Below are 24,884 nucleotides of genomic sequence, written 5' to 3' on the forward strand. Positions count from 1 at the left end.
CCGACCTTCGCCCCCCGGCGCGGGGACAAACTTCCTTCCTCCCAGGCCCCCGGCAGCGTAGGCTGGCAAGCGGCTCACTCGCCAGGCTTCCCCGGTCTCCGGCTGCAGGCGCCCTCGCCCGGCTCGGCAAGCTACCTCCCTGCCCCTCACCAGCCCCGAGCCCCAGGCGGGCGCCGAGCGATCCCCGCGCCTCCGCTCCAACAAAGCCGGCGGCCCGGAGGCGATCCGGCGAGGGGCTGGGAGTGGCGGCGGGGACGCCACGGCCCGGCGAAGGCACCCTAGTGCCGGGCGAGTGAGGCGTGAAGGGGGCAGCGGGGACGTGGCGGGCAGAGAAAAGGGGAAGAAAGTATCCTGCTCTCAGCGCGAAAGCCTTCTTCGCTCCTCCTCGTTGCCCTGCTCCCCCTGCCCGAGCGCGTCTGGCAGTCCCGGTGGGAGCTGGCGGGGGCAGAGGGGGAGGCAGAGGGGACGCAGTGGCCTGACGGGTGAGCTGCTCCCTTACCTCTGTCCAGAGTGAGCGGCTGGACCACTGTCAATGTCGCCATGTCTGCCGTGGGAGCCGAAGTGACGCTCAGCTTCAGCATCAGCAACCGCTTGTAGTGAGAAAAAGAGGAGGAGATTGGGGGCGGGGTGGAGAGGGAAGACGGAAAGGAGGGGGGAAGGAGGGAAGGTGGTGGTTGTGGAGGAGAGAAGGCTTGGGTGGGTTGGCAGCCAGATGGAGACGCAACTGTTCCGCGAGGGGCAGACCTTCGGATGCGGCGTGAAGCTGAGCAGGTACCGGAGAGCGAAAGCATCGCCGGCTCTGGCAAGGAAGGCTCTGCCCTAGAACTTTGCTCCTCCACCCCAAGGATCGCTGGATGCGTGTAGCTAGTGTGTTGCTTTCTTTCAACTTTCCACTCAAACAAAATGGTCAGAGTGTACGTGCGTCTGGGGGAAGGGAGAAGAATGAAAGGGAGGGGATAGAGGGGAGGGAGGCAGAGACATGATTTTTTTTGGATTAAGAGAATTTGTCAACCCCTTAATCCCATCCCCTAGAAAGAAAATGCTTCTAGTTCAGAAATGTTGGGGGTTCACTGTAGTTGCTGCTAATTTCTGTTAAAGTTTATTTTGGAATGTTGACTTATAACAGTACACAAGACAGAGTTCCATCACTAGGCCCCCGTTAAGGACCTGAGTATATTGCCTAGAAAATAACTTATCTCACAAGCAAACTTCTTAATAATGGTTTTAAATTAAAAATCACAATGAGAAAACAATTAAAAACACAAAGAGAAGTTTCTGTTACTAAGTTTGAAAAACATGTCCCTAGCACTCCTCCAGGTTGACCCTCAGAGCTGCCACTTGCTGATTAATTAACATATGTGACAGGAATTGAACTAAGCCAGGGCCTGACTTGGGGATTCAATACAATCCCTGCCTTCCAGTAGCCTGTAATCTAATGGGAGATGATGTTTTTAAAAGGGTGACTTTAGAATCAGTTGATCAAGATTCAGTTACTAGAACCTTCAACTATTAACTGTGACCCCTTCACCCCAACAGACTGCTTTCACTATCTTGCCACTGTAGGGACTCTCATTTTCTTGATCAAGAAATTAAGAGGCATATAGAAATCTTGTGTAAGCAGAAGGGTGATGACTATGGGTTCAGGATTGGAAATGACAAAGCTGCCTCCCTCACCTTCCCTATGACAGAGCAGAATTGTTTTGGCTAGCAATATACTCCTGAAGACAGACGCAGTTTTACAGCAAAATATTTGCATATAATCTACGTCATTGTCTTCTGATTACAATACGGATGGTTTCTGAAAACTTTCCCATCTCATGGTTTAAATTTGAAAAAAATCTAACAAACAAGATTTCACCAGTGATTTGGGAAAGTCATAAATGATTGGCCAAACACCTAACAGACCTTAAAGACAGACGGAAAATAATAGTTCAGCATGCCTATATTTTCATTTAGTGTTTAGACAGAACACTGATCTGGAAATTCAAGTCTTAGTTATGTGCTTTTCAGAAATCAAATCTCTCACTGATCCCCAGTTTCTTCATCTGTCAAACAAGGGCATTTGTAATCTTCAGTCTCACTGAGGTTCTGTAAAATGAGGGAACTAATTCTTCCCTGCAATCTCACTGAGTTTTTGTGAGGGTCTGATGAGATCATGCACATGTATGTGCTTTGAAAACAGTAAAGTATATACAAATATATTCATAAAACAAACATACATCCCACCTGAACTGTATGGCAACACTCTGCTGGGCGCTAGCTATGCAAAGATTAATGAGATGTGGCACTTTTTCTAGACAGTACTCAGTACAGGTTGGGAGACAAATAATGAGCTGGCTGTGAGAATATGAGCAAGCTCTGAGCAAAAATGAGAGCAGTAAGTGCTCTAAGCACCGTAGAAAGGAAGTGCTGTGGGAGACAGGAAGAAGCAACAATTCTGGTGGATTATCATTATTCACCTCCCCTAAATCAAACAACAGACAGAAGTTGAATTGTGGACAATAACAACAGAGTATGTTCCAAGGCTCTGCACAAAATACCAAACCTCATTCAATAACTGAGGACGAAAAGAACATACAAATCCCTTGGCCACTAATGTAGTTCTTAACAACATCCTGTATTGTGAATATGTACTTTAGTGGCTTGATTCATAAATCTAAAAGCCATGATTTCAATACAAATCCCAGATTGTGAAGTCCATGAAGGTAGGCTTTTTGTCTTTTTGTTTCCTGATGTAGCCTCAGCACCAAACATTTAATAGAATGTTTCTGGACTTATGCTTTGAGCTCCCTAATTGAAAATTTACTCTACCATTCTCCCTCTCTGTTGACTCTGTAGGGTTTTTGTATGGATTGAAAAAGACAGGACGAGAAAGCACAAATCACCATATATTCATTAGTTATTATTTCTAATAGTGGCAAGTTCAATGCCTTTAGCGTATGTCTGCACAGGTGTAAAAAATGAATAATAAACAATTCATTATCTGTTAGATTTTGTTTTTTATGAAGGATGAATAACTACTGTCTCTGATAACACTTGTGAATTTCTATTTGAGACATGCAGAAACATAAGAAAATATCCTTAATCTACTGTATTGCTTTGGTAGATATGACCATGCTTAAGTCTCTTGAGTAACTGCCTGGACCACTCCTGTATCAAACACAGTGTTTCATCAAGGTCAATATACTTGATCCATTCACATGTGTGTTGCCTTGCTAATTGTGTATTGATCAGGGAATTGTTAAAAACACCTGTGATTATACTTTTAGCTATTTGGTTACACAATCAGTGCAATTTTTCATTAAATGATATATATTAATTTACCTCTGTGGCAACTTTATTTTCAATGAAATTCATTAATTCAGAAATACTTATTGAACACTTTATATATATGCCAGGCTTGGAGCTAGGTTGGTTTCTCTTTATCTTTTCAGCCCAGAGGATTAGGTATTATTATCCCATTTTATAGATAAGTAAACTGAGACTCACAGAGGTTAAGCAACTTGCTTAAAAATAGTAGCACCTGGGGCTTCCCTGGTGGCGCAGTGGTTAAGAATCTGCCTGCCAGTGCAGGGGACACGGGTTCGAGCGCTGGTCCAGGAAGATTAATGTTTGCTCTGATTCTGCCATAGGCAATAGCACATGCCGTGGAGCAACTAAGCCCGTGCACTACAACTACTGAGCCTGCACTCTACAGCCTGCGAGCCACAACTACTGAAGCCCGCGCACCTAGAGCCCGTGCTCCACAACAAGAGAAGCCACCATAATGAGAAGCCCATGCACCGCAATGAAGAGTAGCCCCCGCTCGCCACAACTAGAGAAAGCCTGCGTTTAGCAGCAAAGACTCAATGCAGCCAAAAAATAAATAAAATAATTTTTTTAAAAAAAGTAAATGCCTTTAAAAAAAAAATAGTAGCACCTGTATTCAAGAGCCCCTGTGCTTTCCACTGAGAAACACACTTCACCTTGCATTATTCAAGATTTAGTGATTTCAGTCTTTTATTTCAGAGTTCCATATATGAGTGTGTGTGTGTGTGTGTGTGTGTGTGTATCCTTTCTCTTTTTTGTTATGCTTGAGATATACTCAAAGAGAGAAATGCATGGAGGAAATTTAGGTCAAAGGAGGAAAGAACTATGACACTGGTTCCATTTTATATAAATACAGGTTAATATTAAAATGACTATCTATTTTGAATATAAGGTCTCTTCTTGTTAAAAAATTCATTCAAAGTTACGTTAAGGTCTGTTTCACTTAACTGAATCTTTGTGAATTAAATGACAAAATCAAGAAAAGGTTTGAATAAAGCATTAGCATACCAAGAAAATGTGTTTAGTTAGATTATAAATGGAGTATAATAAGCACAGTTTCATATGAGGAAAATAACACCACAAACTGGAATTCTTTCAGCCTTGGGTGTTAGAAATTATTTTTGACTGAGTCACGATATCACGTTATCTTCTTTAATTCTCACAGCTTTGTCAAAATAGCACTAGATTAAGACGAAGTGCCAACCTATACTTTGAAATATAAAGGTTTGGGTTTTTTTTGAATAATCATAGAGAGCCTTACTATATTATTCTCTCCTTAGAGCTTTTTTAAACTGAGTGGCAAGTATGTTCACGGTAAAATATCTGAATCTTAGACTTGTTTTAATAACTACTTATCTGTCTGTTCAGTCAATAAATACTGTACTTACTATATCCCAGACTCTGTTCTAGGCACTGGGATATTGCAGTGAATAAGAAAAGGCCCTGTTCTCACTTGGCTTATATTCTATATGGGAGAGAAAGACAATAAACAAACTAAGAAACAAACAAGAAAGAGGTCAATTAGTGACTATGTGCTGTGCAGAGAATGAATAATTTGAGGACTGAGCTGAGTCTAGAATAATGTCAGGATTACAAAAGACAGAGATAAGGGAAAAGGGCATTCTGAGAAGCGGGAGAGAAAAGCCAGGGATAGGAGAGCAGACATGGTGCGTTTGGGCAAAATAGGCAGTTCAATTTGGAGCATAAGAAAAACAAGCCTAAACAAGGGCCATTGAGAGTCAGGTTGTGAAAGATAATGTACTTAACAGAAATGTAATGAACCTTTCATGAATAGCTTTGTGCCCATCATACAATGAAATGTACAGACTATCCAGGCTAAGAAAAGAAATTGCGTTGTAGCATCTACATTAAAAACTACTAACATCAGAATGAAATAAAGAGTTACTAATTCAGTGTTGGATGTTAGAAAATTGAAGATGAAATAAAATATAAAATGTCAATTTTAATTATTTTTCATTTCTTTCAAAAAATTTTTTAAAATTTATTTTAATTTACTTATTTTTGGCTGTGTTGGGTCTTCATTGCTGTGCACGGGTTTTCTCTGGTTGCACTGAGCAGGGGCTACTCTTTGTTGCAGTGTGCGGACTTCTCAATGTGGTGGCTTCTCTTGTTGTGGAGCACGGGCTCTAGGCGCACGGGCTTCAGTAGTTGAGCACGCGGGCTCGCAGGCTCTAGAGCACAGGCTCAGTCATTGTGGCGCATGGGCTTAGTTGCTCCACGGCATGTGGGATCTTCCCAGACCAGGGCTCGAACTTGTGTCCCCTACATTGGCAGGCAGATTCTTAACCACTGCGCCACCAGGGAAGTCCTCAAAAGAAAAAATTTTGAAAGAATTCTGAAATCTGAATAATCCTCATTTGTAGGGTCTTATTTGCATTATTTTACATTACCAGTTATCATGAAAATAATAAATATAATAATGTTTGCTCTGATTCTGCCATAGGCAATAGCACATGTAATAAGTGCAAAGTCTTTCTGGTAATTATATATTTTATTTATGCCTATTTAATTCATAGAATATAAAATGATGTTTTTGTTTCATTTTGAAATGAACATTTTTCTGTTTTCACAGTTAGAAGTTATGATTGATCTTTTATGATGAAATTTAAATTCAAAGCTTACAGTTTTCCTTTTTTCTTTATGCATCCCAACCTCACAGTTACACCATTGGGAAAGCCTAATAGATGCAAGAGAGGCAAGATAAAGTGATTTTTTAAAGTGATACTGGACTCATTTCTTTCTCTCATCTACTCAGGAGATACTTCTGAACTTTTAGAACCCACAATTTTAATGTTTTTTTAAAAATATTTTTATTACCATCACATCTTAAAATGTTTTTAATATACTCAATTTTGAGTCTACAATTATGCTTTTATCCAACAAATCTTTATGATGCACCTGCTACTGTATATGCCAGACACTGCTCTATGTTCAGTGGTAAACATGGAGGGAGTGACTTTCCTTATGGAGCTTAGATTTTATGAAGGGAAACAGATAAAACACAAATAAACAATAAATCAGATAATCTTAGGTAGTAGTAAGAACCACAAGCAGTGATATGCTGAAGGCTGTTCACACTTGAGACCCAGTTATGTGCATCTTGCCCCAACGTCACTTTTAGTGACATCACATTGGTATCTTTAGACTGGCCATGGTGGGAGTGTTTATACCATGGATATTGGCAAATATTACATATGGAAGCTTTGTGTTTTCCTCAGGAAAGCTAGTTGTTAAATATTTGCCATCATACCATGAAGTCTACAAGGAAAATAAAATAGAAAGTTGTGATGAAACATGCAGCAGGGAGCAGGCAACATTAGAATGATCAAAAAATAAGTCACATTGTGTTTGATACAAAAATTTTTTAAAATAACATATCTACCCTGTATTTGATGGAGTACTGACTAGGATGCTGGGCCTGGGATGAAGTTAGAAGAAATAGGAGACATTCATGTTATTTCTGAGGAATTACAAAATATTTGGAAAGGAAAGAGAAGCATCAATGGAAAGGCATAGTATGAATTACACAATGATGTATGAACAAGAATAAGTGATAGTATAAACTTGTATATGTTAAAGGCATATATAATAAAAAAAAGTCTGGGTTCTTTGAATGCTTCCTGGAGGCAGTTTACATTCACTTTTATTTTTTATTTTATTTTTTTATTTTTTTTTGCGTTATGCGGGCCTCTCACTGTCGTGGCCTCTCCCGTTGCGGAGCACAGGCTCCGGACGCGCAGGCTCAGCGGCCACGGCTCACGGGCCCAGCCGCTCCGTGGCATGTGGGATCTTCCCGGACCGGGGCACGAACCCATGTCCCCTGCATCAGCAGGCGGACTCTCAACCACTGTGCCACCAGGGAAGCCCTTTTATTTATTTTTTAAAATAAATTTTTAATTTTTAAATTTTATTTATTTTTGGCTCTGTTGGGTCTTCGTTGCTGGGTGTGGGCTTTCTCTAGTTGCGGCGAGCAGGGGCTACTCTTTGTTGTGGTGCGAGGGCTTCTCATTGCAGTGGCATCTCTTGTTGCAGAGCACAGGCTCTAGGTGCACGGGCTTCCGTAGTTGTAGCATGCAGTCTCAGTAGTTGTGGCACGTGGGCTTAGTTGCTCCATGGCATGTGGGATCTTCCCGGACTGGGGCTCAAACCCGTGTCCCCTGCATTGCCAGGCAGATTTTTAACCACTGCATCACCAGGGAAGTCCCTACATTCACTTTTAGAGGAGACTTGGAGATATTTTCTTTCCTGTATGCGGATAATAAAATGTCACACCTTTGAGGAGAAAGCTACTCTTTGCAATTTTGAATCAAAAGATTGCTAACCAGGGCTTCCCTGGTAGCGCAGTGGTTGAGAGTCCACCTGCCGATGCAGGGGACATGGGTTCGTGCCCCGGTCTGGGAAGATCCCACATGCCGCAGAGGGGCTGGGCCCGTGAGCCATGGCCGCTGAGCCTGCGCGTCCGGAGCCTGTGCTCCGCAACAGGAGAGGCCACAACAGTGAGAGGCCCGCGTACTGCAAAAAAAAAAAAAAAAAAAAGATTGCTAACCAAGTGGACCAGACCTTCTATGGGATTTCATGAAAACTAAAGAAAAGGAGGGACAAGATTATCATAATTGGGTGCCTATGTTACTAGAGAATCTTATCATGGTGATGAGAGAACTCTATTGCCTTGATCCTTAAAAAAGGACACTAAGGATGTTCAAGGCTTGTTTTATTCAAACTTTAGCTTTATTTAAAATATGGTTTAAATGGGTTTCTCTTGAAAAGCACCTCAGTTCCTGACTTTCATTTTTTTCTTAATCCTGCCCAACTTCTCTCGAATTCTGGAACAATGGAATTAATTAGGAATATTAGGAAGAAACAGATGAAAAGGCCATCTTCAAATTCTTCCCAGATTGTGACATGATACAGTAATTGAGGCAGTAACAGAATTTACTGTAGGTGTGCTGAGGGCCATACTGTCAGTAATTAGCAAGTTTGAGAGCAAAATGCAACATTAGCATGGACAGCACATTCAGGAGAGAGTTATAAACCCTTATTTTTATCCTTCAAATCTCTAAATTAAAGCAAAAATCACTACAGTTTTAATCAGTCTGCATTTAAATGTGATCTTTCTTAGGCTCAGCCTGAAGCATAAAGTGTAATATCTTTTTCCTATAACTTCTCAGTGGGGTCAGATTATGTTTTTCTTAAACTAAGTGCCTCATTCTCTGCTTCTCTGCCTTCCCTGCTTTTCTGGTCCTCGATGAATTCTTATCCCCTTGCTCGTGTAGGTGGATCTTTCTGATGCTTATAATCTTATTGTGCCATTCCCCAAGTCCGCAGCTATGCAAGACACCATCCTGAAATACAGGATCTCTGAGAAACTTCCTCTTTCAGTGATTTCTTAATTTTACTTCTTGCTCAAAGCATTTACTTGAATAATAAATACAATTATGACTTTATTTTGGCTTCTTGAGGATTCAACTAGAATAAAAATTTTAAAAAAATAAGGCAAATGAAAAATGTTTTAACTCTAAATATCATCAGGTTCCTGTCACCTCGAATTTTGCATAGGTCAGTAGTGGCAAATCAAGCCGAACAAATATTTTTGTCTAGACCCCAAATCAAAGCAATTGCAAATAAGTGGAGAAAGTAAGCAAATCTCTGCCATTTTTAACCTAGGACAAGCAAGTAAACTATTAAGTCTTTTATGTAGTTAATATATTTTCTTTTTAACGAGGAATTTTTTTTGAAATGTTAAGTGTAAGACAAGGCACGTGGAAAACAATTCTTGATAGGTATTACAAAATCTTACCACAAGTAACCAATGTTAACAGGGATTTTCGTGTCTTCTTTCAGAAATTATATGTACATACACATATATATGTGTCTACACACATTCATGTGTGTTCACATATCTTTTTAAAAACTCAAATAGCCTTATACACCGTATTTTACACCTTGATTATTTTATCTAGTGATATTTTCATATCAATACATTATATATGTAAGATCTCTTAACTACTTCAAAAAATTCCACTGAAATCTTCTCTTATAGATGAACTTTCAGGCTGTTTCTAGGTTTTTGCTATCTCAAACAGCATTAAGAAGGAAAATCTTTCTTGTTTATATCATCTTTATGAGCATAAATTCCACTCGGTTATAACTGTGTACTTCCGTATAACCCAGGACTAATGTGGCCCTTTTCAATGATAATGCTCTCAGATTATCATACCTGCAGCCATTTTATTCCTGTTTCATTGTAGGCATTCTATCCCATGAGAATTGATACCTCTTTTCTATAGAACTGTCATATTTAATTGAACCTAAAATGCCAAAGTGATTGAAAAAAACTATTTGCCATAGACTGAGGACCATTTTTGTCTTCAAAATATGTGGTATGAAGCAACATCCAGCAATCCAGTAAATCAATGATGATCACCCCAATTTTCAACTGAGAAACTAACAGTGTCTAAAGCAAGGTAAAAATTAAGAGCCTAGGGCTTCCCTGGTGGCGCAGTGGTTGGGAGTCCACCTGCCGATGCAGGGGACACGGGTTCGTGCCCCGGTCTGGGAAGATCCCACATGCTGCGGAGCGGCTGGGCCCGTGAGCCTTGGCCGCTGAGCCTGCGCTCCGCAACAGGAGAGGCCACAACAGTGAGAGGCCCGCGTACAGCCAAAAAAAAAAAAAAAAATTAAGAGCCTAAAAAAATCCACTTTTGGATATTTGTTTTATTGAAGGTTTTATTACCACCAAATGAGATAGGAACACAGTGAAAGCACAAGAAGATGTTTAAGTACCTTGTTTTTTCAAATAAAGTAACACATTGATTCACTAATTAGAGAAAACTCTAAGTAAAATTTAAAGTGAGAAATACTATTCTTTCATTAAATGTTGTTACTAGTTACTATTCAAAAGAATATTTAAATGTTAATGCATGTAGTGCTCTCTACTGGTCTTATCTTTATTGCAACCACACTGTGTCAAATTTGTATTTACAAAAGGTCATGAAAATTGTCTCTATCCCAAAAGACTACTAGTGTTTTTTTAAAATTTGTATTTGGTGTCTACTTTAAGTGTGTGTGTGTGTGTGTGTGTGTGCGTGCATGGACACACAAATATTCATTTTTGAATTTCCATACTGAAGTCAGTTTTGAACTCTGCACATGAATTGTTGACATACATTATCACAATTCAGTAATACAGAGATATTTAAAAAGATGGGCATATAGTTTTAATGCAAGGGATAATGTTTTTCAGTACAGTTAATAGGCAGTGGCAGCATCTAAGGTGCTTGCTTTTCCTGATCCCTGGAGAAGACAGGTGAAGGCCTCCTAGGAGGAGAATGGGTGGCTGTGTGTATTCAGCAATTTTTACGGGACAGTGGTCACCATCATGAGCTCTTCTCTTTTTTTCCCTCCACTACTCCTTCCTGTTCCACTCCTCAAATATTTAAAAAATCAACTTAGTGGTGATTTTTTTAAAGCTTAAGAGCAAATTTTATTACCGGTAGTTATGAAAGCTATTTGCTTCAGAAGTGTGTGTGTGTGTGTGTATGTGTGTGTGTCTGTGTGTGTGTGTCTGTGTGTGTGTGTGTGTTAGAGAGAGATAGAGAGAGAGAGAAAGAAAATACATTCATTCATTCATTATATAGTTTCATGTCAAGTGGCTGCTATGCACCAAGCCCTGTGCACTAAAGATAAAGCACTGAAGATAAAGCAGTAATCAAGACCACTGATACTCCACTGGAATTATTGGTATCTGTGGAATTACTTCTCAATTAAAATAGTTACAAATGCTATTAAGGGAAGTACATGGTACAGTGAGAATCTATAACCTAAATCAATGTTTAGGGATTCAGAAATGACTTCTCCAAAAATGGAACGTTAATGGTGTGTTTAAGGAGAGACGTGAGCATGTTTAAATACCAGCCATTCTTTAGTATACTCAGTTCCTTCTTAAGCACAGAACTGATTTGGGAAAGTTATCTTTTCCAACATTACTGCCTGATTGAGTGAACACAAATGGAAGGAACACTCATTACTCTGGGGAACTTCCTGGCCACGATTTTTCAATACGGTCATCATTTGTCTAAAGCAATACATACCAGTCCTATATTTATTACTAACATTTAGTACATTATATTAGGCCTACTAAAATATTTGTTTGAAGCTGATTACTATTTTTCATGACTATTTGATATTACTTAGTAAATACCCACACATGCTCTTACTGTATTTGGTCCGAACAGAGAGAAAGCAACTTAATTCTAAAAAAAAAGACAGCATTGATATTGACATATATACTATTGAATAAGTTGCATCCACCCAAATGTACTCCTCCAGAGTCAAAATAAAATATAATGATATTTTTGAGCCAGTAAGGATGTTAAAGAACATCAAATCTGACCAATAGTGGAAAATGAGATCCAGAGAGATTAAATCATCTGCCCAACTTTTCCTAGCTAGTGAGGAACAGGGCTCAGACTGAAAGCCAAGTGACAATCAGTTCAGTCCTTTTTATACTACACTATAACACTAGATTGTAAATTTCATGAGCAGAGAGACAATGTTTGGTTTGCCACTGTATATTCATTGCTTGGCATAAAATCAGTGCTCAATAAACACTAGTGAATAAAAGAATGAGTAAAATAATCATTTTTCCTAGAAGATAAACTTCACTTTAAATGCATTTTACAATGAAAAATTAGTTCACTATATTTATTGATTGCTTCATTTGTACAAGATATTTGCTCTACTATATTCTATGGAGATTTACAAGAAAAGGATAAAATGTGACCTCTGCCCTACAGTAACATATAGCTGTCATAATTATCTCCAGAATAAGGTAGGGCTTGGTAACTGCCACAACATTAAAATATATGAACAAAGGACTACATGGAACATAGTAGGCATCATGAAAGACATGTCATTTATGCTGCGTCTTTGAAAACAGAAGGATTTTTTAGGTGGAGGCAGAACTGAATAGACATTTCAGTTGAACTGAACAGAATGTGTAAATGTATGCCTCAGGAAGCAATGGCATGTATGTTATTATTGAAACAGTTAAACTTGACTGAAACATGGAAGATGTTTGCTACTTCAGGAAGTAGCAAAATATTAAGATTAGAAAGAAGCTGGTAGGGAAGGGGAATGGTAGGTACCACAGGGGGCTTTGGAAGTCACTCAGAAAAGTTTAGAATTTATTCAGAAAGCCATTAAAGTTTTTGAGCAGGAAGGTGAGGAGGTTCTTCTTGAAATAGTATATTAAAATTTATTATAGAAAAATGATTACAAATTCTAAATAGAGTAGCAGAAAGTCAAAATTATCCATATCAACTGGTGATGTTCTAGTCACATATGAAGAGAAAAGACCCAATCTGAGGTCACACAGACAGGCCCTCACACCAAACTATAGCTTGGTTGATTGGTTGGATAGCACTCAATGCAATTTTCTTCATTGTTCATCACGGAAGATATGAAACAACATTACTTTTTTGAAGGCTTCTGACTCTGGCTAAAGAAGTATCTCTAGTGTACAAAGGAAAAGTAAGCAGTGGCCAAAGTTTGAAATTCTGAGGACTCAAGATTTCTTAACACCTCACATCTTCCCTAAAATGTCACTGTATATATCCCCCCAAACTCTTTGCTCTTTTGTGAACTCCTACTAACTGTAGTAGCTTACCTTATACTCCAGGTAGTATAAAAAGAACAATAAAATAACAGGGAAAAAAATGAAAGATTTTGTTATGGAGAGGATATAATGAAAATACTGCTATTACATAGAAAATAAGATATTCATTAGGAGACATTTTAGGGAATTATTGAGAAAACTTCTTCATTCCAAAGTAAGCTTTGAAATAATGATAATAATACATTCATTCTGTTGAAATGTTTTGAGGAAAATGAACTAGATGAGGACAGAGAGTGGCTATAAAGATTTAAATGGTGGTGCCTATACTGGGTCATTTATGTCAATTCTAATTAATATTAACATCAGTTTTAAAATTAGAGACAAATAAATAAATATATAAAATTAGAGACAAAGCCTGAAGAAAAAAAATGGAACATGTTACTGAGCCTGTAGAAATTGTATTATCAGGCGGGAGGTATCTTCCTCTCCTTACCCCAAGTCTTTATGCGGACAAAATTCCCACCCTAGATTTTCAGCATCATAATGTGTTAGTACATAGTGATTGTCATTTTTATTCAGACTAGTGGTCATATAAAACAGAGATTCATATGTGTGAAAGACATATTTTAACCATAGATATGAGATTTTTAATCGTTCATTTTCATATGAGATATATATAAATATTATAGCTCTTGAGACATAAAGAATCTGCATCTGGTATCAGTGGAACTTTCATAGTAGGAGATGAGACGATATATTTAGGAAATAGGAGAGATGGAAATGAGCAAGTTAACAATTCTGTGTTATGTGCAGCTCATAATTGCAGCTCTGTGAAGAGTTCCCACTGAGTCAATGGGAGGTGTGGGTGGAGGTTAGAGCCAGGTTAATTGTTGCATTCAACATCATTCAGGAGAAAAAGTGTAGGTAAAATTGCAGCATTTATACTTCTGCCCTTCAATTCTCCTTCATTTCTATACTTGTATTTTCTTCACTTATTATTTATATCCCATGTCTGAATGTTTTCCTCCCTTGACTCCTTAGGTTATTGAAGAGATATGGTCCATGAAGTTGACTTTCAAGGCATTTTAAAAATAAAGAAAATGCCATTGATCTATCCATTTTCAATACAGAGTTGGAAATATAGTTCCTTGAAAATATGAGCAAGTAATATGATTGAAAAACAGATTTTGTGAGGAAAGAGGTATTTTACTATATGTCTCCCCGGCATGCTAAGGATTGCGGTACACCATCAAGGCTAAGCCTCCAGGTAATTTTAATTATCATCCGACAGGTCATTTTTCTTTTTTAGTAGTTTCCTTTGGGATCCACCTACTCAATGACTAGTAGTTTCTTCTATGTAAGCAAAGAACCTCTGACTTCAAATATGCTGCTTCAATAATTTGGCTTTCATATTCTCTGAGTCCTCATCTTCACAATGTGATTTAGATCTGGGATATAGTATAATAATGTGTCAAGGATACTACTGCCTAGTTATCATCAACTCCAGGTAGAAATTCTCTGTAAATCTGAGACTTTATTATCAGTGTTTTTTCACTACTTTGTTAATTTAGAAAGTTAATGTTTGTGTAAATTAAAGAATGCCTGCATTTTGCTTCTTGTCTTCTTAAGTATTATTTTATTCTCCTTCTCACTCTTCAAATTTCTCACTTCTTTGTTTGCTTTTATGTTCACCCCTTTTACCAATATTAATATTGCGCTTCCAAATTTTTCTTTTTTGAGACATTCCATTGCTAAATTTGGAAAGCGTTTACACAAACCCTGAGGGAACTGAAAGTAGCAGAAAGAAATATAGAACATTTTGTGGACTGTAAGTTGTCATCTTATGAAATGCAAAAATCCTTTTTAAAGAGGAATAAACAAAACTTACTTTTCTTTTGTGTCTTCAACTTTTCAAAGAGAGCTCTGGAAAACAACTTTTCATTAAGTTACAAGTTTCCTTCTATGGTAGAAAGGCTTATACTGTATATTTGTTTCACAGGCTTATTGGTGATTTTTATTTTTCTTTTAACTGTATAGAAACCATGAGTCATACACTCATTTTCCTGGTTATACAAAATACAAGTTCGTTATAAAATTTAAACGAATTAAATATAACGTGGCAACACCTCCATCAGACGAGACCTTTTCAGATGGGCATTACTTTATTGCGATGAGGGATCGTAACTGTGTTTCCTCCAGAATGAGATGTAGGTTGAACTTCCTCATCTTACTGGCCTGGAATCTCTACTTCCTACAGGTTTCATTTATTAATATTTTGGTGTTACTCATGACTTAGAAGTTTTCATTTGGACACAGCAACATTTGGGCATCAAATTTGCCTAATTCTATTTGTATAACTGGAATAGTTTAGAAGTTAAAATCCAGGAATTTTCATTAAGAAAATTTTAAAAGTAGACAAATAAAAATAGAATATAGACAATTGCAGTTGATTCTCCCAGCTTGATAATAGGTGGACATTTTTAGGCTAAACACATTATCTCTATTATCTAGCAGTAAAAGAAAGTATTGTGATTACAAACAAATGCATTTATCAAAGTCAAATGAGATTCTTATAATCCTTATCTTGTACCAGAATGTTATCTATCAGAGTTCTAATATATTAATATGAAGACATAATTCAATGCATTTAACATTTTTCTATGGTTTTAGGCAAAAGGTCCAGTTCCACTGATTAACATCGGGCATGTTTCTAAGAGTTAAACCAATACTGAAAAATGTGAAAACTCCTTATTCTTTTAAAGGGCATAAGCTAAACATGGACAAGACCATGTTTGAGTTTTGTTTCATTTTGTTTTATTTTGTCCACATACCTAAAATATAGTAGTGAATGAATAATGAGTAGATGGAAAGAAGGAAGGAAAGAGGAAAGGTACAAATGAATGAACAAATAAATGAAGAGTGATGAAAACTTGTCTGAAAAGGCAACACTGCTAATAAAAATATATTTCTAAGTATTTATTTTATATCTTAAATTTCATATATCACCTGCAATACAGCAAGTAGACTAGTGTTACCTAAAAACTTCTGAGACCTAATGAATATAAGTTATCTGTAATCGGCATATCCCAGCACCCTGTTAGGGAGGACTGACTTCTACTTACATTGCATTTACTTCACAGGATGGCTGTGATTTTGCAAATTACAGTGAGATTGCTTCTTCCTAAGGTTAATCTTAAAGTCAGCTAGTAAGGCAAAAGATTGCTCTTGAAAAACCCCTTCTATCACCTATAAAACTTGATTTGGGGTCTATACCCTTATATAGTAATTCTTAAATGCATTAAAATTTTAGGAGTACTGTGTTAAACTTAAGTCAAAACAAAGTTGAAACCCTCAGGAGTGAGTCACTCAGTGCTCAGTGAGAGTATGGCTTCAAGGTTAAGAGCTCCTGCTTTGAAATCAGCCTGCTGATTTTGAATCCTAGATTCAATGATTAGAACCTGTGTGACCCTGGCTAAATGACAATGTCTCTTGCCCTGTTTCCACATCTGTAAAATTGGATTATAAATGGTACCTATGGAATAGGTTGTTGTGAAGGTCAAATGACATAATCTGTGTAAACTGTTTGAAACAGTGTCTGGCATGCAGTAAGTGTGTTTGCTATTCTTCCTGACTTTATAACAACTATAAAATTCCTAATAGAGAACAAATGATGGATGAGAACTATAAAACGTTTCTGTTTGCCTGAAGGATTTACTCCATTCTGTTTTAATAAATCAGCCTCTGTAAACTTAATGAATATAAATAAATTGTGTCTTAGGAGGAGGTTAACAAGATAAAGTGTCACTGGCACACAGTAGACAACACTTACTGGATTTTAATCTAAATCTTGCATGTGAGCAGTTGGACATGCATACTATTCTTGGAAAAGATATGGAGATGACCTTGACTGCTTACATCTATCTTTCCAGACTGTCAGTAACTATTGAGGTCCCACTGAACAGGAATCAGTCTCAGGCCCTTAGGCATTAAATGCAATTTATATGAGGGTTAGGTTCCAAATCCCACTCAAAAGTTGTTTTCCTATAAGATAACTCCACTGCTCTAAGACGTACCAATTCACTCCTGCATAAAATTTTTTTAACATCTTTACTGGCGTATAATAGCTTTACAGTGTTGTGTTAGTTCCTGCTGTATAACAAAGTGAATCAGCTATATGCATACGTATCCCCATATCCCCATATCCCTACTCTCTTGTGTCTCCCTCCCACCCTCCTTATCCCACCCCTCTAGGTGGTTGCAAAGCACAGAGCTGATCTCCCTGTGCCATGCAGCTGCTTCCCACTAGCTATCTATTTTATATTTGGTAGTGTATTCATGTCAATCCTACTCTCTTACTTTGTCCCACCTTAACCTTCCCCCTCCCCATGTCCTCAAGTCCATTTTCTATGTCTGTTTCTTTATTCCCGTCCCACCTCTAGATTCATAAGAACCTTTTTTTTTTTTTAGATTCCATATATATGTGTTAGCATACGGTATTTTTCTCTTTCTGACTTGCTTCACTCTGTATGACAGACTCTAGGTCCATCCGCCTCACTACAAATAACTCAATTTCGTTTCTTTTTATGGCTGAGTAATATTCCATTGTATATATGTGCCACATCTTTATCCATTCATCTGTCGATGGACACTGAGATTGCTTCCATGTCCCGGCTATTGTAAATAGTGCTGCAATGAACATTGTGTTACACGACTCTTTTTGAATTATGGTTTTCTCAGGGTATATGCCCAGCAGTGGGATTGCTATGTCACATGGTAGTTCTATTTTTAGTTTTTTAAGGAACCTCCATACTGTTCTCCATAGTGGCTGTACCAATTTACATTCCCACCAACAGTGTAGGAGGGTTCCCTTTTCTCCACACCCTCTCCAGCATTTATTGTTTGTAGATTTTTTGATGATGGTCATTCTCACCAGTGTGAGGTGATACCTCATTGTAGTTTTGATTTGATTTCTTTAATGATTAGTGGTGTTGAGCATCTCTTCATGTGTTTGTTGGTAATCTGTATATCTTCTTTGGAGAAATGTCTGTTTAGGTCTTCTGCCCATTTTTGAATTGGGTTGTTTGTTTTTTTGATATTGAACTGCATGAGCTGCTTGTATATTTTGGAGATTAATCCTTTGTCAGTTGCTTCATTGGTAAATATTTTCTCCCATTCTGAGGGTTGTCTTTTCATCTTGGTTATGGTTTCCTTTGCTGTGCAAAAGCTTTGAAGTTTCATTAGGTCCCATTTGTTAATTTTTGTTTTTATTTCCATTTCTCTAGGAGGTGGGTCAAAAAGGATCTTGCTGTGATTTATGTCATGGAGTGTTCTGCCTATGTTTTCCTCAAAGAGTTTTTTATAGTGTCTGGCCTTACATTTAGGTCTTTAACCCATTTTGAGTTTATTTTTGTGTATGGTGTTAGGAAGTGTTCTCATTTCATTCTTTTACATGTAGCAGTCCAGTTTTCCCAGCAACACTTATTGAAGATGCTGTCTTTTCTCCATTGTATATTCTTGTCTCCTTTATCAAAGATAAGGTGACCATATGTACGTGGGTTTATCTTTGGGCTTTCTATCCTGTTCCATTGATCTATATTTCTGTTTTTGTGCCAGTACCATACTGTCTTGATTACTGTAGCTTTGTAGTATAGTCTGAAATCAGGGAGGCTGATTGCTCCAGCTCCATTTTTCTTTCTCAAGATTGTTTTGGCTATTTGGGGTCTTTTGTGTTTCCATACAAATTGTGAAATTTTTTGTTCTAGTTCCGTGAAAAATGCGGTTGGTAGTTTGATAGGGATTGCACTGAATCTGTAGATTGCTTTGGGTAGTAGAGTCATTTTCACAATGTTGATTCTTCCAATCCAAGAACATGGTATATCTCTCCATCTGTTTGTATCGTCTTTAATTTCTTTCATCAGGGTCTTATAGCTTTCCCCATACAGGTCTTTTGCCTCCTTAGGTAGGTTTATTCCTAAGTATTTTATTCTTTTTGTTGCCATGGTAAATGGGAGTGTTTCCTTAATTTTTCTTTCAGAATTTTCATCATTAGTGTATAGGAATGCAAGAGATTTCTGTGCATTAATTTTGTATCCTGCTACTCTACCAAATTCATTGATTAGCTCTAGTAGTTTTCCGGTAGCATCTTTAGGATTCTCTATGTATAGTATCGTGTCATCTGCAAACAGTGACAGTTTTACTTCTTCTTTTCTGATTTGGATTTCTTTTTCTTCTCTGATTGCTGTCGCTAAAACTTCCAAAATTATGTTGAATAATAGTGGTGAGAGTAAGCAACCTTGTCTTGCTCCTGATCTTAGAGGAAATGGTTTCAGTTTTTCACCATTGAGAACGATGTTGGCTGTGGGTTTGTCATATATGACCTGTATTATGTTGACGTAGGTTCCCTCTATGCCTACTTTCTGGAGAGTTTTTATCATAAATCAGTGTTGAATTTCGTCAAAAGCTTTTTCTGCATTTATTGAGATTATCATATGGTTTTTCTCCTTCAATTTGTTAATATGGTGTATCACATTGATTCATACAGCATATTTTAAATTCATTCTTCAGTTGATGGATATTTGTTTTTTCCCACTATTTTGCTATTATAAGTAATGCTGCCATGAACATTCATGTATGAATTTTTGTGTGGACATTGGTTTTCATTTCTCTTGGGCATATACCTGGGAGTAGAATTTCTGGATCTTATGGTAAATCTATGTTTAACAATTTTAGGAACTATCAAACAGTTTTCCAAAGTGGCTGCAACACTTTACAACCCCACTAGCAATGTTGTTTGTTGAGTGGCTTTCTTGGACTAATTCAGTCTGTGTTCTTTCTTGTATCCAGCCAATGAAGTCTCTTCTCAGTTAACTTAGTGATCAGCTAATGATTAGACAGAGATTTGCGTTAAGGCCCTGAACCAGTAAGTCTCTCAGTCTTGCTGAGACCCTTTGTTTGTGTGTTAGGGTACGCCTTCAGTGCTCCAGCACAGTTAAATCTCTGGCTTAGTCTTTACTTCCTACCTAGGTAGAGCATCAACATCAGCCAAAGGTGGGCATTCTCAGGTCATTCCTGGGTATATGCACAGCTCTGCATGTGAGCATCACCTCCTAGATTTTCAGGAATATGTCAGTCCTTTTCAAATCCCCCAATAAACATCTCATTCCCCATTTCCTTTTTGAGATTTTTGGTCAACCTCTTGTTAGCTACAAGTAGTATCACTGCCTCAGGCAGCTGCAATATCAAACAATTACCAGTAACTATTTTCTACAAATACCCTGGAGATAAGACTCACACATAGAGAGTTCTGAGTTAGGTCAAATAAAGGCAAGTTCTAAGAATGAAACTTTACCTAGGAGCTGCTAGAAAGGTCAGATAATACCATTTCTCTGGGGATGAGACTTTAGGAAAATCCAAAACCACTCTGTCCCTCCAGTGGCTGCTAGACTGCTGGTTGTTACAGCTGTTTAGTTGTGAGCCTGTGGGTTTTCAGTTCTACTATGGAGCTGGGAAGTGGGTGATGGGAGTAAGGCAAGTTAAAATGCTACAATACTCTTCTTACTGAGATTCAGCCATTTTTATTGCACAAAGACTTCTGTAATTGTTGCAAGCCTTTAGTTAACTTCCAGAGTTTTTAAAAAATTGATTTTGAGAATTATTGCTAGTGTTCTCATTGTTTTTATGGGGAGCAGATTTCTGGAGATCTTGACTCTGTCACTCTGGAAATGCTACTTGGGTCATCCCTTCTGGTATGTCTCAGTGGTATCTTAAAGTCAACATCCCAAAATGGAATCATCAATTACACATTGTATTTCCCTACATTTTAATAATCTTCTTTTATAGTCTGTCTTAATGAATTGCTCCAATACTCATTAGGCTACACTAGCCAGAAATCTCTTTTATCTCTCACCCCCATATTCAACCCATTACCAAATCCAGCATATATTATTTCCTAAATGGCTCTCAAATCTATCCACTTTTTAGCATTTTCAGTAAAAACATCATGGCTCATCTTCTCAAAAACTGACCCCTGAGTGCTATAATAACCCTTTGACTAATCTACCTGCATCCAGGCCAGCGTCATCTCACCTTTTTTCCACATAATAGACTGCATGACATTTTTAAAATGCAAAAATAGTTATGTCACTTTGGGTTAAAACCCCTGAATGCTTTCCCTACTCTCTTAAAATAAAGGCAAACATTCTTACCGTGATCTTCAAAGCTTATTCATGGTCCAAACTATCTTCCGCCATAAGTTAGTAGCACACATTCTACCCTCTACCTGGGAAATTTTCCTTCTTCTCTTGGTCTAGTGAACTTTTACTCACTATATCTGAGCCCAAGTGTGACTCTCAGAGAAGCTTTCTCCAAGTCTGACTAAATCACACAGCACCACACACTTGTCCTTCCTAGTAATTATTACAAGAGCAATTTCATATTTGCTTATATGATTATTTAATTAATATCTGTCTTCTTTTTTAGACTATAAGCTCTGTGAGGATAGAGACTTTTCTGATGTTGTTTACAGTTGTATCCCCTGAATTTTACCACAATGACTGATGCAAATTTGTGATCAGTAAATATTTGTTAAATAAATGAATGTGAATAATGATCTGTGCTAAGGCTATAATGGAATAAGCAAAATTAATTCCTTTAGCCAAGAAGTTAAACAACATAACTATCCAACAATCACAGGAGTCAGTCTGTCTGTTTCACCTTTAGTGTTTTACTCTTCATTGAAAGAATTATTAGTTGCTTTTAAAAAAAATGTTCAAGCTATGGACATCAGGCCAAAGTAAGCATGTGTAGAATTTACATACTTAATTTGGAGTTAATCAATAAAATCAGATTTTGAAAATTATTTTGACAAGTTCACAATAGCACATTGTATAGATTTTCTATATTTAAGTATTAGCATAGAGTACCAAAAAACTAATAAATATTTTTTCTATTTAACACATATTCTCTGATCTAGCATCATGAATAGATAAAGTTAAATTGCTTGAGTTGCTTGAGGACTATCTATTTTAAAAAGTTATTTTCTAAATTAATTAATTAATTAAATAAATTAAATAAAATAATACGAGTGAATGAACATAATGGATAATGCCTTAAGAGAAAGAAACAAGAAAAGGAAAAAATTTTTTAAATCAAAAAGAAAATAAAAAGAATTTTAGAGAAATGGCAAACATAAAAGATAGGCAAAAAAGTGTCAGGACAGCTCTGAAAAGAGTAATATTAATACGTATAAGAAGCTATTATACCATAAAAGTGACATTTCAAATCAGTGGGACAGATTAGTCAATAAATTGTGATACATATATGTTGGGGTATAAATATTTCTCTGGAAGGATCCACAGCACGGCAAAAGCAGATGTCTCTGAGGAGGGAAATGTGTGGCTGGGGAACGTGGGGAAAAGGGTGACTTTTCATTGAATTCCCCTGTGTACCTTTTCTAATGTTCTGTCACGTGAATCTATTACCTCTGAAGTTCGCCTGAGTTCAAACCCCAGCTCCCCCAATTGCTAGCTCTTAATCTTGGGCAAACTCTTCACACTCTCCAAGCCTCTTTATCTGTGAAATAAGGTCAGTAACTTAGCCTGGTGCTGCCTGGCACAGAATAAACTCTCAATAAATGGAGATTATTAGTGAAAACAAAAACAAACAAACAAACAAAAAAAGTTATTTTCTAGGCAAAGGCAGGATGGTTCTAAATTATTTTTTTCTATTATATTGGGGGAAGCCCTTGAAATCACTGATTTGTGGTTAACTACATTCCTAATAATATGTCTTTTGAAGGGACTATCATAGGTCTTCCAAATGATTAGATTGCTTCCTTATCTTCAAATAGACTGAAAAAGATATTTCCTGAGGATTAAATCAGGGTCTATCACTTCACTTCTAGCATCAGAGACCCAGGGTATCAGTGATACCTTATTCCAACATGATGTGACACAACCCTTGCGAAATATCAGTTTCTCTTTCTGTAAGATTGCCAGTGCGGCTTAATTTGGCTTAGAACCATCATTTTATAACTAAGCATTTTGTCACAGATTTGAAATGCTTCAGATGACAGCTTTGGATTTCTTTGCTTAAACTTTTTAAAGCAATCTCTGCAATGAACTGTGTGTCAATTTTAGATGTATTCTTGACATAGAATTGTCCTTGCATTTCAAGCTGCACCTTATAAGCTACACATTTTCTACCTGGGAGATAGTTATTTACTTGGGAAACATGTTTATGGTGTAGACTATTTTTTTCCTTTATATGTAGGAAAACCTTGTTTTCTTCCTTATTATACTGATTTTTTTCCTCCCAATATACAAATGAACTGCCATTCTATTGTATTGCTCACTGTGATTTCCCAGACGTTAGGCTAATTCTCTTACTGCTTTTGGGTAGTTTCCAAAATACAATACTTGAATTAAATGTGTCCCCAGTAGATTTTACCCTTTAACTGTGTCCTTCTCTCTTTTTTGTACTGCTATTATATAGAACCCCTCAATGACTTTATTATATTTCAGAGCATGACTCTTATTTCCTGCGATTTTTGTCTTTTCCACTTGAAATATAGTTTCTTATTTCTCTAGCATTTTTAGGATTGAAGCCCACTAGTTACATAGGCAAAAGCTGCAAACATTTCCAAACAAAACATTTTAGTATGGTATATTATCATGAAAGAGTAAACATATTTAGAACTCCTTCTTCATTTTATTCTGCTTTGTTGGATCTATATAGTAAAATAATTTCTACATCTAAATATGTAACTTATGGTCATCCAAATATAATAACTTTTCAAGTGTTCTACCAAATCTTTTAATATTCTGTTTTATAATAGTTTTAGATTTACAGAAGAATTACAAAATAGAACACAGAGTTCATATGTACCCCAAACCTAGTTTCCAATATAAGCAATTGTTAATAGCTTACGTTAGTGTGATATGCAATAAAATCCTAACATTATCATTAACTGAAGTCTATAGTTTAAGATTTCCTTAGTTTTTTTTTTTTTTTTTTTTTTTTCCGGTACGTAGGCCTCTCACTGTTGTGGCCTCTCCCGTTGCGGAGCACAGGCTCCGGACGCGCAGGCTCCGTGGCCATGGCTCACGGGCCCAGCCACTCCGCGGCATGTGGGACCTTCCCAGACCGGGGCACGAACCCGTGTCGCTTGCATCGGCAGGCGGACTGTCAACCACTGCACCACCAGGAAAGCCCAAGATTTCCTTAGTTTTTTACCTAATGTCCTTTTTCTGTCCCAGAATTCCATCCAGGAAACCACAATGCATTTAGTAGTTATGTCTCCTTAGCCTACTCTGGGCTGTGACAGTTTCTCAGGTTTTCCTTGTTTTTGATGACCTTGACAGTTTTGAGGCATATTGGTCAGATATTTTGTAAAATGTCCCTCAATGGGGATTTGTCTGATATTTTTCTCATAATTAGACCGGGATAATGTATATTGTGGAGAAAGACCAGGGAGGCAAAGTATCATTCTCATTATATCATATCAAGAGTACAGGGGCTTCCCTGGTGGCGCAGTGGTTGAGAGTCCGCCTGCCAATGCAGGGGACACGTGTTCATGCCCTGGTCCGAGAAGATCCCACATGCCGTGGAGCGGCTAGGTCCGTGAGCCATGGCCGCTGAGCCTGCGCGTCTGGAGCCTGTGCTCCGCAACGGGAGAGGCCACAACAGTGAGAGGCCCGCGGACCACAAAAAAAAAAAAAAAAAAAAAAAGAAGAAGAAAGGGAAGAATTAGAACCAAGGAAAAATATGAGCCAGATTGATCTCTCAGAACATTTTAAGTTCATTGCTGAGCCAGGTACTCTCCCTCTATATCAATTCTGTCTTTTCCAGACCAGTTTTTTGAATTATTCCCAAGTTTTAAACCCTCATATTCACAAATCCTTCTATGAGTTTATAATTTTGGATGCTAAATCCATTGATC

General features: G+C 37.6%; 1 protein-coding gene across 2 annotated transcripts in view; it reads right to left on the reverse strand.

Annotated features, from left to right (window-relative positions):
* Positions 1-1,388, reverse strand: part of LIN7A (lin-7 homolog A, crumbs cell polarity complex component) — a 132,548-nt gene extending 131,160 nt beyond the window's left edge. For both annotated transcript variants that reach the window (XM_029205888.1, XM_029205887.1), the window contains exon 1: positions 500-1,388. In XM_029205888.1, the coding sequence (XP_029061721.1) occupies positions 500-791 (292 nt within the window). In that variant the 5' untranslated portion in view covers positions 792-1,388. The remainder of the gene's footprint in view (positions 1-499) is intronic.
* Positions 1,389-24,884: the final 23,496 nt, after the last annotated feature.

The sequence above is a fragment of the Monodon monoceros genome, unplaced genomic scaffold, assembly GCF_005190385.1.
Source record: "Monodon monoceros isolate NGI ecotype Baffin Bay Population unplaced genomic scaffold, NGI_Narwhal_1 Super_Scaffold_6, whole genome shotgun sequence".
Taxonomy (NCBI): domain Eukaryota; kingdom Metazoa; phylum Chordata; class Mammalia; order Artiodactyla; family Monodontidae; genus Monodon; species Monodon monoceros.